Source organism: Podarcis liolepis (assembly GCF_965112155.1).
Source record: "Podarcis liolepis genome assembly, chromosome: 18".
Classification (NCBI taxonomy): Eukaryota; Metazoa; Chordata; class Lepidosauria; order Squamata; family Lacertidae; genus Podarcis; species Podarcis liolepis.
Window position 1 is genome coordinate 1,461,062 of NC_139572.1, and position 15,923 is coordinate 1,476,984.

The 15,923-nt window shown below is 47.5% G+C and overlaps 2 protein-coding genes across 15 annotated transcripts in view; one reads left to right on the forward strand and one right to left on the reverse strand.

Annotated features, from left to right (window-relative positions):
• Window positions 1-15,923, forward strand: part of KISS1R (KISS1 receptor) — a 290,916-nt gene that overhangs the window by 160,090 nt on the left and 114,903 nt on the right. The window lies entirely within an intron of this gene.
• TCF3 (transcription factor 3) overlaps window positions 1-15,923 on the reverse strand; it is an 85,073-nt gene that overhangs the window by 38,965 nt on the left and 30,185 nt on the right. For 5 of the 14 annotated variants that reach the window (XM_083483814.1, XM_083483813.1, XM_083483822.1 and 2 more), the window contains exons 4-5: window positions 3,678-3,754; window positions 2,726-2,822 (exon numbers count right to left, since the gene is read on the reverse strand). In XM_083483814.1, coding sequence (XP_083339940.1) covers window positions 2,726-2,822; window positions 3,678-3,754 — 174 coding nt within the window. The remainder of the gene's footprint in view (window positions 1-2,725; window positions 2,823-3,677; window positions 3,755-15,923) is intronic. The other 9 variants (XM_083483815.1, XM_083483825.1, XM_083483824.1 and 6 more) reach the window with 3 other exon arrangements.

Sequence of the window (15,923 nt, forward strand, 5' to 3'; positions counted from 1 at the left end):
ACAACAACAACCAGGGTTAACGCTAAACCGTGGTTAAGAAAAGCAGGTGGAAAGCCCAGAGCTGACACATTTGCCCAGGGTCCCAGGGACCAGAACGAAAAATGTCTGGACATCTCTCTCTCTCTCTCTTCCAGCTAAACCATGGTTAAGAAAAGCAGGTGCAAAAATCCTAAGCTAAACCGCGGTTCAGAAAAGCAGACGCAAAACCCAGAGCTGACGCATTTGCCCAGGGTCCCAGGGACCAGAACGAAAAATGTCCGGATCATCTGAATATCTATTTTTTTAAACCAAACCAAACCAAACCAGGGTTAACGCTAAACCGCGGTTAAGAAAAGTAGGCGCAAAACCCACAGCCAACACGTTTGCCCGAGGTTCCAGGAAGCAGAACGGAAAATGTCTGGATCCAATAATTCAGGCACGCCCAACAGGTAGACTGTGATCTATCGGTAGATCACGGGACGTCTGTGGCAGATCACTAGTAGATCACTGGCTCCTCAAGCGCAACAACTTTAACCCCTAAAAACAGGGTTTTCCTTGCTAAAAAAAGCTCAGCAACTGTGATCCCCGAACCCCCCGAAAAGGGGGTAGATCTCTGCCAGTTTTGAACTCTGTGAGTAGATCGCGGTCTCTTGGGTATTGGCCACCCCTGCAATAATTGTATTAAAAATGCAATTTTTTGGGGGGGGGGAGTGGCAAGAGAGGAAGGAGGCGAGATAAGGTGGAAGAGATTAAAGGCAGCGATTGGCGTGGTTGGGGGAGGCCGGGTTTGTGTGTGTGTGTCTTGGTCAGCCTGAAGCGATTAAAAACCATTGTCCAATACGGTAGCGGCTCACAACGCCAGCTAGATTAGCAGGCCGGGTCTTTTCGGAAAAGGAGTTAATTGCTAGAAATAATGATCCGCCCAGGGCTTATCGGCTCCCAGACTAGTTAACCGCTATTCGCAACCCCCCCCCAATAAAATAAAACCCAAAATTCGTTTGCAGGTATGCAATTTTGCAAAAGGGAGCCGAGATCAATGGAGATTTGATTGGCATCTATTTATTTATCGGCGCGGGTGAATTAACAGACACCCCCCCCCTCGGCCTTCCCTCTTTCTCTCCCCCCCCCCAAAAAACACCCGGATTAGCGGGGATTAGCAGAGTCTCAGACTCAAGAGGGGGGCGTTTTGGAAGAGGGGAAGGGCAGGATACAAACTGTTGCGGTCGGTCAAAGATGGACAAAGGTGGCTCCCCCCAAAAAAATTCACTTTGGGGTTCCCCCTTAGGGCGGTTCATAAAAAATTGTGGGTTTTTTATATATATTAAACTCCTGCTCCAAAGGTCTTATTTTACTACACTAGGGATTATATAGCTATATCTGAAATTCCATGGATATCGGTTAATAGCTTGACCCCTCTCCACTGAACTGAAATTTTAGCCTTCACGACATAGGAAAACAGCAACCAGAAAACAGTCAAGATATTAACTGATATGCATGGAAATTCCAGATATAGCTATATAATCCCCAGGGTAGTAAGAGAAGACCTTTGGAGCCAGGTATTTTTAATAAAAAGCTTTTTATGAACCGCCCTATTAAAATAATTAAATTAAATTTTATTATTATTGAATTGATTTTGGAATGAATTGATCAATTAATCGATTATGATTTTATTTTTACCAATGTTAGCCGCTCTGAGCCTGGCTTCGGCTGGGGAGGGCGGGATATAAATCAATTTTTATTATTATTATTCCCCGTCTTTGTGGACCCACCCATGTGGTTTAGAGGTTAGGGCGGTAGACTAGGGCGCGGGTTCGAATCCCAAAACTCAAGCTGTCCGGCCGCAGCCCTCCCGGCTCTGTGTGCGAAAGCAGCTGCCCCTGTACCATAGAATTGTAGAATCCTAGAATCCTAGAGTTCGAAGAGACCCCAAGGGCCATCGAGTCCAACCCCCTGCCAAGCAGGAAACACCATCAGAGCACTCCTGACATCTGGTTGTCAAGCCTCTGCTTAAAGACCTCCAAAGGAGGAGACTCCACCACACTCCTTGGCAGCAAATTCCACTGTCAAACAGCTCTTACTGTCAGGAAGTTCTTCCTAATGTTTAGGTGGAATCTTCTTTCTTGTAGTTTGGATCCATTGCTCCGTGTCCGCTTCTCTGGAGCAGCAGAAAACAACCTTTCTCCCTCCTCTATGTGACATCCTTTTATATATTTGAACATGGCTATCATATCACCCCTTAACCTCCTCTTCTCCAGGCTAAACATGCCCAGCTCCCTTAGCCGTTCCTCATAAGGCATCGTTTCCAGGCCTTTGACCATTTGGGTTGCCCTCCTCTGGACACGGTCCAGTTTGTCAGTGTCCTTCTTGAACTGTGGTGCCCAGAACTGGACACAGTACTCCAGGTGAGGTACTGAAAAAGCTCATTCTGGCACTCGGCGTATGCTCAGAGACGACCTTGTTCTCCCGTTTCTGCACGCAAAGCGAAACGCAGAGCCGATCCAGCACGCCCGAAGTCACCGCCCTCGGCAACCCCGAACACAGAAAGCTAGATCTGGCCTGTGCCGCTCGCTGCACCAAATGCCCCATTGACTTTAGTGGTGTCTGCACTGGCTGGCAGCAGCTACTGCTGCGAAAAATAACGTTAGGGACACCCCAGCGGATATCTAGCCCACCCCGCATCGCGATGCACCTCCGGCGAGAAATTTTGGAACAGGAAGCTTTTCCCCGCCAACACAGCGGCTCTCACCTACGATCCCAGACCCCAGGAATGATGACGAAGATAGGCTATTATGGGATGGGAGTTCTCTGTGCTCGCCGTAGTGGGAGCCCTCGCCGTAGCCCTGCTGGAAGAAGGAGAAAGAAAATATTGTAGGAGCGGGTCCTTATAAAACAAAAGCGACAGGGTGGGTAAAAACCAATGGTTAAAAAAATAAATAAATCGGATTTTTTAAAAAATTAAATCAGATTTTTAAAATAAAATGCTCTTTTTTTGGGTGGGGGGGAGATTTTCTATTTGAGTTGCATTATAGTCCAAAGGCTACAAGGAAATAAGGATTTGTTTTAAGCTTTTCATGCGGGCTAAAACTCAGCCTAAGTTTATTATTATTATTATTGTTGTTGTTGTTTTCATTCTAAGGTATAATCGTTTAACCACATCAGTTAACAAACATATGCTACAAAGTTATTGTTTTAGTTAAATAAATTGTCCAAATTGTTATTCACGAAACGATTATTTTTCTCCTTCCAATAAAGTACAGCAGAAAAAGTCGTCCGAATATACACAGTTAACTTATTAAACCTCGCCATAATTTCACAATTATCTGCCTTCTGTATTGCTAATTGTAGCACCAAATCAGTAAATTTTTGATATAACTGTAAAAAACGGCTCTGGAAATTTATTATTCCAAAAATGAAACCTCCATCTGGTTGTCAGTATTAAGAACAGACCAGCAAGGCTGAGTCTTTCTGTAAAGAAAATTGATTTAAATCAAGTCTTACTGACTAGTGATTTGACCTTTTCTTCCTATTCTTTTTATATTGTATTGTTGTTTTATTACTATGGCTGACGCAAATAAAGATTTATTCATTCAATTGCATACACCCCTATTTGCAACCCCCCAAAAAAATGATTCTCAAAAAGCAAGAGATTATTAATATTTTTTGCTCTATTTCAAAGTGGTTTTTCTAATTATCCTTACCCTGACTTGGTCAAATGTGGAGTTATTCTGATCTCCTGCTGCCCAGGACCCAGAGGCCGGCCGCTCGTCCAAACCTGCTGGAGAAGGGGGGGAAATAAAAATTAAACCAGCCCAGGATAATAATATTATTATTATTTAAAGGAATCAGCTTTGATAAGCAGTCCCATCATACAGTGTTCTCCTGAAGCTAAAACGGCTTTCCTTCCACAAACAGAGCAATATTTGGATGTTTAAGAGAGAATAAAGAGACTTTTTTCCTGTTTTGCAATGTTCCCGCGCAGGGATACTCAGCTTCACAGCAGAACTGGATAATAGATTTTTAAATTCCATCATGGGATGGAATTGCATGCAGAAAATTAGGGTGTCAGGATGGGGAAAATGTTATATTTTGTGTTCCAACAACAGAGAAGAGGGGAGAGGCGAGGTGGGGAGAACGGCGAACTTCCCAACTTTAGTTAAATCCATATTATTTTCAGTAGCCTTCTAAAAAACAACCACCCCCAAATAAAATATGGGGGGAGGCGGGGGAGTTGCCCCACACTTAATTTGGCTAAACTGAATTATTTCCCCCGGATTGTTCTGGTTCCAGTGGTTTCGTATTCCCACAGAAACTGACCCTATTGGCCCATGCCCTGGGCTGCTAGCTTTCTGCTTGCAGGCAGACAAAGCAAAACAGCCCTCCTCAACTTGCCCAGCTGGGGGGTGCAACCCAACGGGCAGAGGCGAGGGGGCTGAATGGACAGAGCACGTGCGCCGGGTTCGAATCCCGGCGCATCCAGATCGGGCGGAGAATGTCCGCGGCCCAAAAGGCGGGAGAGATGCTGCCAGCCTGTGTTGGCAACACTGCCCTGCAGGGACACAACAGCAGTTTCCTACAGGAAGATGGGTCCATTTTATGGTGTCGCAATGGTACCTTGGTTCTCAAACGCCTTGGTATCCAAACGCCGAAAAACCGGAATTAAGTGCTTTGGTTTTTGAACGTTTTTCGGAAGCCGGACGTCTGATGTGGCTGTCGGGTATTGTTTCCGGGGCGCCTGCGCCAATCAGAAGCCGCGCCTCGGTTTCCGAATATTTCAGAAGTCAAACGGACTTCCGGAACGGATTAAGTTTGGCGCTTTTGCCATTTATTTTGCGGTTTTGTACAGTATTTGAGGCTTTTTCGGTTCATTCGTTTTTGTGACTGTGTGGAACCCAGTTAATCTACTGATTGATTGATTGATTGATTGACTGCAGAAATGGATTAAAAAAACACCAAACAATGACCGTCATCAGTGCAGGTGAAGAAAAAAAAATAATTTTAATTTTTATCATCTCCAATATTGCCTTATTATATAGCACAGCACATTGATTCTTGCTTTCATTTTATGGATCAGTGGTCTCGTTGGATAGTAAATTTCATGCTGTTTTAAAAAACCGATCCGTTTTGCATGACTTTAAGCCCTGCCTTGGTTTTGGAACGCTTTGGTTTTGGAACAGGATTTCCAGGAACAGATTAAGTTTGAGAACCAAGGTATCGCACTGTGCATGCAAAGGTCTTTGACGCACGGCCCCGACGCGAGTGTGCAAGGCTGGGTGTGCAAAAGTGCAACGCCGCACTCACACACAAAAACACCCCATTGTGCGAATCGTTTCCCGCTCCCCCCTTTCCATCTTATTATTATGTGAACCGCAGCGTTCCCCATCTCCCCTCACTGTTCATTTAACCAGAAACTTCTTTCAAAATTGCAAGGCTTCCATTCCGCAGCCTTTTGTGTTAATCATTTCCCCGGAGAATCGGTGTTTAATTGCTGTCTAATTTGCATAATTATGCATATTAATCTCCACGCCTAATGAATATTCATAACCCTCATTTAGATTTTGTTTCCTAATCAAAAAATAAAAAATAAAAATACCCCGCTCCTCCTTTTCCCCCCCAATCCCTGCTCTCTCCAATGTGATTACTTTGCGGAATCGCGGTGGCGGAAAAATAAATGTTAATGCGACTTGGGATAGTATTTTTTTTCGGAGGGGCGAGCTGTGCATTCCTGTCGCCTCCGACAATAACTTTTGCTCTGAAAAATGCGCCATTTACTGCCTCCCACCCCCTGGTGACCCCCCCTATTTGACGCTCAGTTCTAGAAGAGTTTAATCTGTGTCGGCCAAAAACGTGAAATTTAATAAAAAGGAGGATTTGAGAGCTTCGGTAAATCACTATACAGCCGGGTCAATGGACATGGGTCTCTGCCCGCAAGGAGCTTACAGATCCTACATTCTGACACAGAGGACCGGTTAAAGGAGCAGATCAAATGATAGAATCATGGAACTGTGAAAGGGAACCCCAGCGGTCATCTATTCCAACCCCCTGCAATGCAGAAATCTCAGCGAAAGCATCCAGGATAGAGGCCCATTCAAACTTCTCCTTAAACTCCTTCGAGTAAGGAGAGTCCGCCACCGGGTGTCAGAACAGCTCTGACTGCCAGAAAGCTTTCCCAGATGTTGAGTCGGAATGTCCTTTCTCTTTGCTCGAAGCCACGGGTTCAAGTCCTACCCTCGGGAGCCGGAGGAAACCAGCTTGCTCCTTCTCCCATGTGACAGCCTATATTGGGAGATGGCTCTGCTGTCTCCTCTTTTCCAGGCTGAACGTCCCCAGCTCCTTCAACCGTTCCTCATCAGGCTCGGTTTCCAGACCCTTGATCATCGCAGTCTTCCTCCTCTGCCCACCTTCCAGCTTGTCAAGATCCATCTTAAATTCTGCTGCCCAGATCTGGAAACATTATTCCGGGTGTGGTCTGACCAAGGCAGAATAGAGCGGGACTATTAATTCCCATGATCTGGACTCTAGACTTCTGTGGATGCAGTCTAGAACTTCATTAGGTAAAGGTAAAGGGACCCCTGACCATTAGGTCCAGTCGTGGCTGACTCTGGGGTTGCGGCACTCGTCTCGCTTTACTGGCCGAGGGAGCCGGCGTACAGCTTCCGGGTCATGTGGCCAGCAGGACTAAGCCGCTTCTGGCGAACCAGAGCAGCGCACGGAAACGCCGTTTACCTTCCCGCCAGAGCGGTACCTATTTATCTACTTGCACTTTGACATGCTTTCAAACTGCTAGGTGGGCAGGAGCAGGGACTGAGCAACGGGAGCTCACCCCGTCATGGGGATTTGAACCACTGACCTTCTGATCGGCAAGTCCTAGGCTCTGTGGTTTAACCCACAGCGCCACCTGCGTACAATAATCTTTATTGTCATTGTCCCATACAGAACAATAATATCAGGGAACCCAAAATTTGCTGCCCATCTCTTACAAGGTGTCCATAGAATCATAGAATCCTAGAGTTGGAAGAGACCCCAAGGGCCATCGAGTCCAACCCCCTGCCAAGCAGGAAACACCATCAGAGCACTCCTGACATATGGTTGTCAAGCCTCTGCTTAAAGACCTCCAAAGTAGGAGACTCCACCACACTCCTTGGCAGCAAATTCCACTGTCAAACAGCTCTTACTGTCAGGAAGTTCTTCCTAATGTTTAGGTGGAATCTTCTTTCTTGTAGTTTGGATCCATTGCTCCGTGTCCGCTTCTCTGGAGCAGCAGAAAACAACCTTTCTCCCTCCTCTATGTGACATCCTTTTATATATTTGAACATGGCTATCATATCACCCCTTAACCTCCTCTTCTCCAGGCTAAACATGCCCAGCTCCCTTAGCCGTTCCTCATAAGGCATCGTTTCCAGGCCTTTGACCATTTTGGTTGCCCTCCTCTGGACACCTTCCAGTTGGTCAGTGTCCTTCTTGAACTGTGGTGCCCAGAACTGGACACAGTACTCCAGGTGAGGTCTGACCAGAGCAGAATACAGTGGCACTATTACTTCCCTTGATCTAGATGCTATACTCCTATTGATGCAGCCCAGAATTGCATTAGCTTTTTAGCTGCCGCATCACACTGTTGGCTCATGTCAAGTTTGTGGTCAACCAAGACTCCTAGATCCTTTTCACATGTACAAATGCAGAGCTGTCACCCAAAAGATCTCAAGCCCCTTTGTGTCCCTGCAACCAAGGAGGACCCGATTCTATGGACCACGTTCTCTTAGATTTCCCTTTGCACAGCAGACCTCGCCAATTGATGCTAAGCGAAATGTCGGAGCTCCGGCCCATAACTCCGAGAAGAAGCCAAAAGAGGTTTCTGCTGGCAGATATCACTGCTTTGGTAGCTTCCTTTTTAGCCACAATTCTACCCAAAAGGGTTCCCAATGAGTTATCATTTCGGAAAACAGGTAAAAGGTAAAGGACCCCTGGATGGTTAAGTCTGGTCAAAGGTGACTCTGGGGTTGCGGCGCTCATCTCGCTTTCGGACCGAGGGAGCCGGCGTTTGTCCACTGGCAGCTTTCTGGGTCGTGCGGCCAGCAGGACTAAACCGCTTCTGGCGCATGACGGAAACCAGAGCGCACAGAAACGCCATTTACCTTCCCACCGGAGCGGTGCCTATTTATCTACTAGCGCTGGTGTGCTTTCGAACTGCTAGGTTGGCAAGAGCAGGGACCGAGCAACGGGAGCTCACTCCGTCGTGGGGATTCGAACCGCCGACCTTCCGATCGGCAAGCCCAAGATGCTCCGTGGTTTAGACCACAGCGCCACCCGCGTGGAATATAGGCAGGACGCAGCAGAATATCCAAATGCACGCGACCATAGTGTGGCGTTATAACCCTTGACAGATTCACCCTTGTCCTTTTAATTATTCCAGTAACTTGAAACATTTTACCCTGCAATGCCAATAAAGGTATTTGATTGATTGATAATAAAATTATTATTATTATTATTGCTGAAATGAGCAGGAATGGATTATTTTCTTCCAGCATGTCTTCTCTGAATAAAAACCTAACTGGCTACACGGTCCACTGCAAATAAAAATCAGTATTTTTCTTTAAGCAGAGACCAGTGAAATTAAAAAATACGATGGCTTCTAGCTCACCAGGAACTTCTAAACGCACCACGTCCTGTCCGGTCGGCAGGAAGGGACAATAACACAGGGCTCCCTTTCTCCCTCCCACCAAGGCTACGTTAATAGAGTTATTAAAACGGGGAAAAGAGAGAAAGAGAGAGAGACCCCACAGATTAATTATGCATTTTAATAACCCCGATCATGAATATTCATAAAGCATTTGTGTGTTCGTGTTCTAATTAAATACGTACTAATAATATAAAATGTAGCTTGTCGGGGGGGGGGGGAGTGTGTCCCACCCCAACCCCCATTTAAGGGTTTCAGAGCTGCAAAGCTTACATGCAAACCCACCATTTACGGTTGAGAGAAAGTGGACAGACAGAGAGAGACAGACAGACATGTTTCTCCCTTTGTTGTAAGACTCGAACTCGGGCTCAGCCAAGGAAACAAACTAAAAGGAGGAATTCTTCCTGCAGAGTTAGACTATGGAACTCCCTGCCACAAGAGGCAGAGATGGCCAATGACCTCGATGGCTTCAAATGAAGGTTAGAAAACTTGGGTCCCTTGCGACTCTGAAGATTCCAGGAGGATAAGGCTATCAATAACGTGCAAATTCCATTTCAATATTCATATAGCCTCCAACGTTTCTCCCTTGAAAATAGGGACGTCCTATTCCATCCCCTCCAACGTTTCTCCCGTGAAAATAGTGACATCCTATTCCATCCCCTCCAACGTTTCTCCCCTGAAAAGAGGGACGTCCTATTCCATCCCCTCCAACGTTTCTCCCCTGAAAAGAGGGACGTCCTATTCCATCCCCTCCAGCGTTTCTCCCCTGAAAATGAGTTAGAAACTCGGATGCATAGCCTAGGCTCCTTAAATCCGGCCAGTGGATGTTCCAGGAATCAGCGTGTTTTTACATGAGTAGAATGTGTCGTTTTATTTAAAATGCATCTCTGGGTTATTTGTGGGGCATAGGAATTCGTTCATCACCCCCCAAAAAATATAGGGGGTGGAGATGCTCCTTCAGGTCTACTGGGCCGTTTAGGGCTTTCAAGGTCAGCGCCAACACTTTGAATTGTGCTCGGAAACATCCTGGGAGCCAATGTAGGTCTTTCAGGACCGGTGTTACATGGTCTCAGCGGCCGCTCCCAGTCCCCAGTCTAGCTGCCGTATTCTGGATTAGTTGTAGTTTCCAGGTCACCTTCAAAGGCAGCCCCACGGAGAGCGCATGGCAGTAGTCCAAGCGGGAGATAACCAGAGCATGCACCACTCTGGCCAGACAGTCCACGGACAGGGAGGGTCTCATCCTGCGTCCCAGATGGAGCTGCCCTGGACACAGAACTGACCTGCGCCCCCATGGACAGCTGTGGGTCCAAAATGAGTCCCAGGCTGCGCACCTGGTACTTCGGGGGGAATAGTGACCCCATTCAGGACCAGGGAGTCCCCCACACCTGCCCGCCCTCTGTCCCCCCAAAACAGTCCTTATGTCTTGTCAGGATTCAACCTCAATCTGTTAGCTGCCATCCATCCTCCAACTGCCTCCAGAAACTCACACAGGACCTTCACTGGTTCCGATTTAAAAGAGCGGTAGAGCTGGGTATTCGGTACTGAGATTCCTGCATTGCAAAGGGTTGGGATGGATGACCCTCGGGGTCCCAACTCTACGATTCCACTGCTGTTTGCTCTTGAGCGCCCCCTCCAAGGAAGCTGGCCAGAAGGCGGAAGTGCAGATCCACCCAACCACGCACAATTTAAAACACACACAAAAATCTGCATTTTCTGTCCTTTCGCGGCTGGCCCAGCTACTGCTCTTTCGCAGGACATCCTTCGGGTCCACAAGCACCGGAGAATCGCACATGGGAGATACATAGATTTTTCGCGAAACTTAAAATAGACGCATGGCAGATGTTCAAGCAGAGCGATCTCAGTTTTGCTCAGATTCCTGGGGTGTTTTTCCCCCCTTAAAGGGGGAGAAACCCCCAAAGGCAGGTGGGGACGATAATTTGATTTAGCCGAAGGTAGCAGACGGCTACCATGATAAACACTTCCCTATTAAGCTGCTTTTAAGTGGCTAATCGGAGCTGGAATCGGGAGGAGGGGGAGACGGTGTCGAGCGAGATTTGGGAAGGGTGGGGGGAATCAATAAAAGAAGCCGGCCGATAATTAGGTTTAGCCTTCGTCACAAGCAGCAAAGTTGTTTTCCTAGTATACTCCGTCCTCCCGCCCTCATCCCGGACAATCAAGTTACAATAATTTAATAATGATATTTTTTTTCTATATCCCGTCCATCTTATTGGGTTGGCCCAGCCACTGTGGACAGCTACCAACACGTATAAAAACATAATAAAACACTGCACATGAATAGTAACGACGCAATGTAAAAAGCCGCAATAACTTTGACATAAACGGCTCACGACGAACAAAGCAACATTCCACCATCGATCCGAATCGAATGGTAAACAGGAAAACCGAACATCGGCAAATAGGAATTAAACAGGTTGCAACGGACAGGCCTCACTGGGACGCGGGTGGTGCTGTGGGTTAAACCACAGAGCCTAGGACTTGCCAATCAGAAGGTCGGCAGTTCAAATCCCCGCAATGACGGGGTGAGCTCCCGTTGCTCGGTCCCTGCTCCTGCCCACCTAGCAGTTCAAAAGCATGCCAGTGCAAGTAGATGAATAGGTACCACTCCGGCGGGAAGGTAAACGGCGTTTCCGTGCGCTGCTCTGGTTCGCCAGAAGTGGCTTAGTCATGCTGGCCTCATGACCCGGAAGCTGTACGCCGGCTCCCTCGGCCAGTAAATCGAGATGAGCGCCGCAACCCCAGCGTCGGCCACGATTAGAACCGCCAACCTTCTGATCAGCAAGTCCTAGGCTCTGTGGTTTAACCCACAGCACCACCCACGTCCCACCAGGCAGATAGGCGGGCTATAAATAATAAAATTATTATTATTATTATTATTATTATTATTATTATTATTATTATTATTATAATTAAGCACAGATTCACACAGAAGCACCATTCAACACTTTGCCGGAAAGACGAAAAGGGGAAAACTACACAGACCGCACGACGGATCGGAGGCCTTTAACTCAGCAGCAAAGCCCCACCTGCATTGAAACGGCGCCTACTCACGAGTAAAGGGGCTTGCCGCTCGCCTGGGAGAGAACTTCTGAACCTGGGAAGAAACACCACATTTTGGGGGGAGAGACACTTCTGAGAGTGTTGCTTCCGAGTCTGAAAGCGCAGAATCGGGCCGGGCAGCCCTAAGCGAGCCCCAGGCCAGAGGTTTAATGCAGCCGCTCGCCTGGGGCGAATCACGGATCTCCAGAAAGAAGCCGTTCACGAACTAAACCGCAGACCAGTGGCTCCCAGTGTGGGCAGTGGCATAACTGGGAGGTGGGGGGCTGGAATTGCAAAAGACTAACTCCCGGATTCTGCAAAGCTTGCTATCGCTGGATCAAGTCCATCAGTTCCATTGAATTAATTAAACGAAACCGTTTTAATTGGATTAATGTGCAATTAAGTGCCGCTGTTTCGAATCGTATTCCGTTACGCTCTTTCTTAGCAGGGAGTATTTTCTGCATGTTTTTCACGGGATAAGGGGGCAACCGGGTACGGATTTATGGGGAAAGCTGCGATAAGGTCGCGGCCAGCAGCGTTCTACTCGAGAGTAGACTTAGCCTCCCTGACTCGATTCCCTTTCCGCACAACACAACGCTGGCCTCTTCCCTTTGAAATCCCTACAGCAAAGTTCAGCCAAATGCCGGAGACGATATCTGGCAGCAATTTGGGCTCGGTTCCAGCGATCGGTTAGACGTACGGCTCAAAATCCCATTCTGAACCAAAAGTGAAAACAGCAAAAGACTGCCTTTTAAAAAATAAATAAATCACATTTTCATAGTGTGTAAAATAAGGTATCTCTACCTGCAGTAATTAAAGAACCTTTTAATGAGGGTGAAAGAGGAGAGCGCAAAATATGGTCTGAAGCTCAACATCAAAAAAACGAAGATCATGGCCACTGGTCCCATCACCTCCTGGCAAATAGAAGGGGAAGAAATGGAGGCAGTGAGAGATTTTACTTTCTTGGGCTCCATGATCACTGCAGATGGTGAGAGCAGTCACGAAATTAAAAGACGCCTGCTTCTTGGGAGGAAAGCAGTGACAAACCTAGACAGCATCTTAAAAAGTAGAGACATCACCTTGCCAACAAAGGTCCGTGTAGTTCAAGCTATGGTTTTCCCAGCAATGATGTATGGAAGTGAGAGCTGGACCATCAAGAAGGCTGATCACCGAAGAATGGATGCTTTTGAATTGTGGCGCTGGAGGAGACTCTTGAGAGTCCCATGGACTGCAAGAAGATCAAACTCTCCATTCTGAAGGAAATCAGCCCTGAGTGCTCACTGGAAGGACAGATCCTGAAGCTGAGGCTCCAAGACTTTGGCCACCTCATGAGAAGAGAAGACTCCCTGGAAAAGACCCTGATGCTGGGAAAGATGGAGGGCGCAAGGAGAAGGGGACGACGGAGGACGAGATGGTGGGACAGTGTTCTCGAAGCTACCAGCATGAGTTTGACCAAACTGCGGGAGGCGGTGGAAGACAGGAGGGCCTGTCATGCTCTGGTCCAGGGGGTCATAAAGAGGCGGACACCACTAAACGACTAAACAACAACAACAAACAACTTTCTTCGGGCGATATCCACCGTTTCCCCCACCAAAAAAAGCGGCACAACTTTTTGTGTCTGTATTTTTCACTTCTTGAAATATGGCACCCTCCCCCCCCCCGATGAGTTTCCCATCCAATTTGAAACCAGACCGGCCCCTGCTTAGCTTTGCAAATTTGCTAGTGGTTTTACTGCTTTTTGCCATCAGGTTTATTCGGAATTTTAGTTGGAGGTGCTGCGAGTCAGTGCATACAGTATGGGGCTAGGTAGGCTGTTTCGGTATAAGTCAGGGAGAGAGGTTAAAGCTTAGCAGCTGTAAATAATAATAAAATTTGTTCTGAAAATAGGAAAAACTTCAACCCAGTTTTCCGGAGACTTATGTCCCCCAAGTCGTCCGTTCGAAAAGGAAACTGGAAAACTTTGCAGAAAATCCCTGTTCTTAAAATCACGGGTTTCTAAAAAATCCAGGTGGGGGAAATGAGGTCCCACAACTTGCAAAACTATTTTTTTACATATATCCTCGGATATATATTTATCTATCTATGCAAAGACATATGGGCAAGTATTTAATGGCTGGTTCCGTCTGGGTGTGAATGTTCTTTTTTTAAAAAAAAACACACACCACACAATTGATTTTATTGTGTTGACTTTTTTAAAAAACTCCCCCCCTTTTTTTCTCAGCGGCTTCCCCTTTGAGGTCTTTTGTTTGGTCACCGTGGGGCGACCTTGTTTTCACAGCTGCCAGGAAGTGTTTTGGGGACTGCAGACTTTTTCTTATTTTTAATTGTTTTCAACCCTCCGGCTTATCTTCACTCCGTTCTCGGTCGTCATCTCTTTCCCCCATCCCTCCCCTGCCGGGTTTATATTTACAGGCTGTGCCGGCAGAGCGTGAGTTTCTTAATTTTGGGGTCGCGGGTACGAGTCTTGCGCAGGGCAAAAGATTCCATGCCTAGCAAGGGGTTGGGTTGGATGATCCCCCTTCCAGCTCTATGATTCTGCGGTTGGTTCCATGACTTCGGAAGAGCTTGGCGGGTAGAGCGTGCGACTCCTAATCTTCGGGTTGCGGGTTCGAGTCTTGCATCGGGGAAAAGAATTCCTGCATTTCAGGGGGTTTGGCTGGATGACCCCTGTGGGTACCTTCTCCTCTCCTCTCCCTGCTGTCCCTCTAAGCTAAAACACCCCAAGCGATGGAACCGTTTGAGGCAGAGACTCCTTATCCCTGGGTTGCGGGTTCAAATCCTGAGTCGGGCAAAAGATTACTGCATTGCTGGGGTCCAGATGTCCCTTGTGGTCCCTATGATTATGATTATTAGTTAAATTTGTATACCGCCCTCTCCCTGCAGGTCTCAGGCTGCACCGCGGGATAAAACCACAACATGAAAACACAAAATTCATTATCGAAAAAGCAAAAACCGCCAGTCATTCCCGCCCCCAACCCATGTGCCTGGACAGCTGCTGCCGGTCAGAACAGGGAACCTTGAGCTCAATACACCATTGGGTTTGACTTGGGAGAAGACAGCATCCTATCGGCTAGTCATGAGGACTACAATCTCAGCACGTTTTTACGAGAAGGAGCCGAGCCGAGCAGTGCTTGCAAGAGGGACTTTGGTATTTTTGGGGGGTGTGTGAAACCAAACAAGGCAAAGGTCTTTGGGGTGGCACAGGGTCACTATCCGCAGCACGCCGTCCGTCCAACGGGTGACTCACAGAGCAGGAAAAGGAGATAAGGACTTGAATTGCTCCTTGCCAGGAAAGGGCCTATTCCCCAGCCCAGAAAAACAAGCTTGCCCCTCCGAGAAAGAAAGAAAAAAAGCCCTCTTTTCTTCCGTAAACAAAGTTGTTCCCTGGCGGCCACCTGCTTTAAACAGAAAACAGGGAGGTGGGAAGAAAAAGGGGGAGGCAGGCAGGCAGCCTGGGAAATCCTTTGTCTTAAAGACTGTTTTTCCTAAACTGCAGTTGCCACAACAATATGGTGAGCGCTCCTTTCTTGCCTTGCAAAGAGGCTCTGCAAAGAAGGACCCTGTTCCGTTTGCAGGTCTTATTCCGTTCCCTCGTTTCCTGGCCCGGGAGATTCTCCCTCCTTCCTGGCACATTCAAAACATTCCTGCGAGGTAGACCAGGCGGCGGACGAAATCCCCCAGACAGCATTCGAAATCGCCTTTTGCTACTGGGAACGGGGTCCAAATGCGACTTGTTGCAGGAATTTATGTATAGGTTTTTTGGGGAGTTGCCCCTCCAGCAGATATGATGCACATGCAGCCCACTACCAAAACCAGTACAATCGCTTTTGTGACTTTTCTGATTTGTCCCCACAAAACACCCCATCGCAGTTTCTTCCTATCTATTCAAAGGGCCTCTGCTGCACGATACCAAATGTCAGAATTCACTGATCAATGTTCCTATGTACTGGCTCACTGGGAAAACTTCAGAAATTCCTATAGACAGGTGAGCTCAGCTCCTCAGCAGCTCCTCTGCCTGAGCGATAATCCCTGGCCTCCTGATACCTGAGTGCCAGACAGGTAGCCAGTCCAGAAATAACAAACCCAGATGGAGACAAAAGGGTGTGATGAACTTGGCTGGGAAACAAGGAAATGTAAATATCTCTTTTGTTCCACTTGATGGGTGTTTGGTGGAGGGCAAGGGGAACCATGGGGCAGGGTCCAGGATGCTCAGATT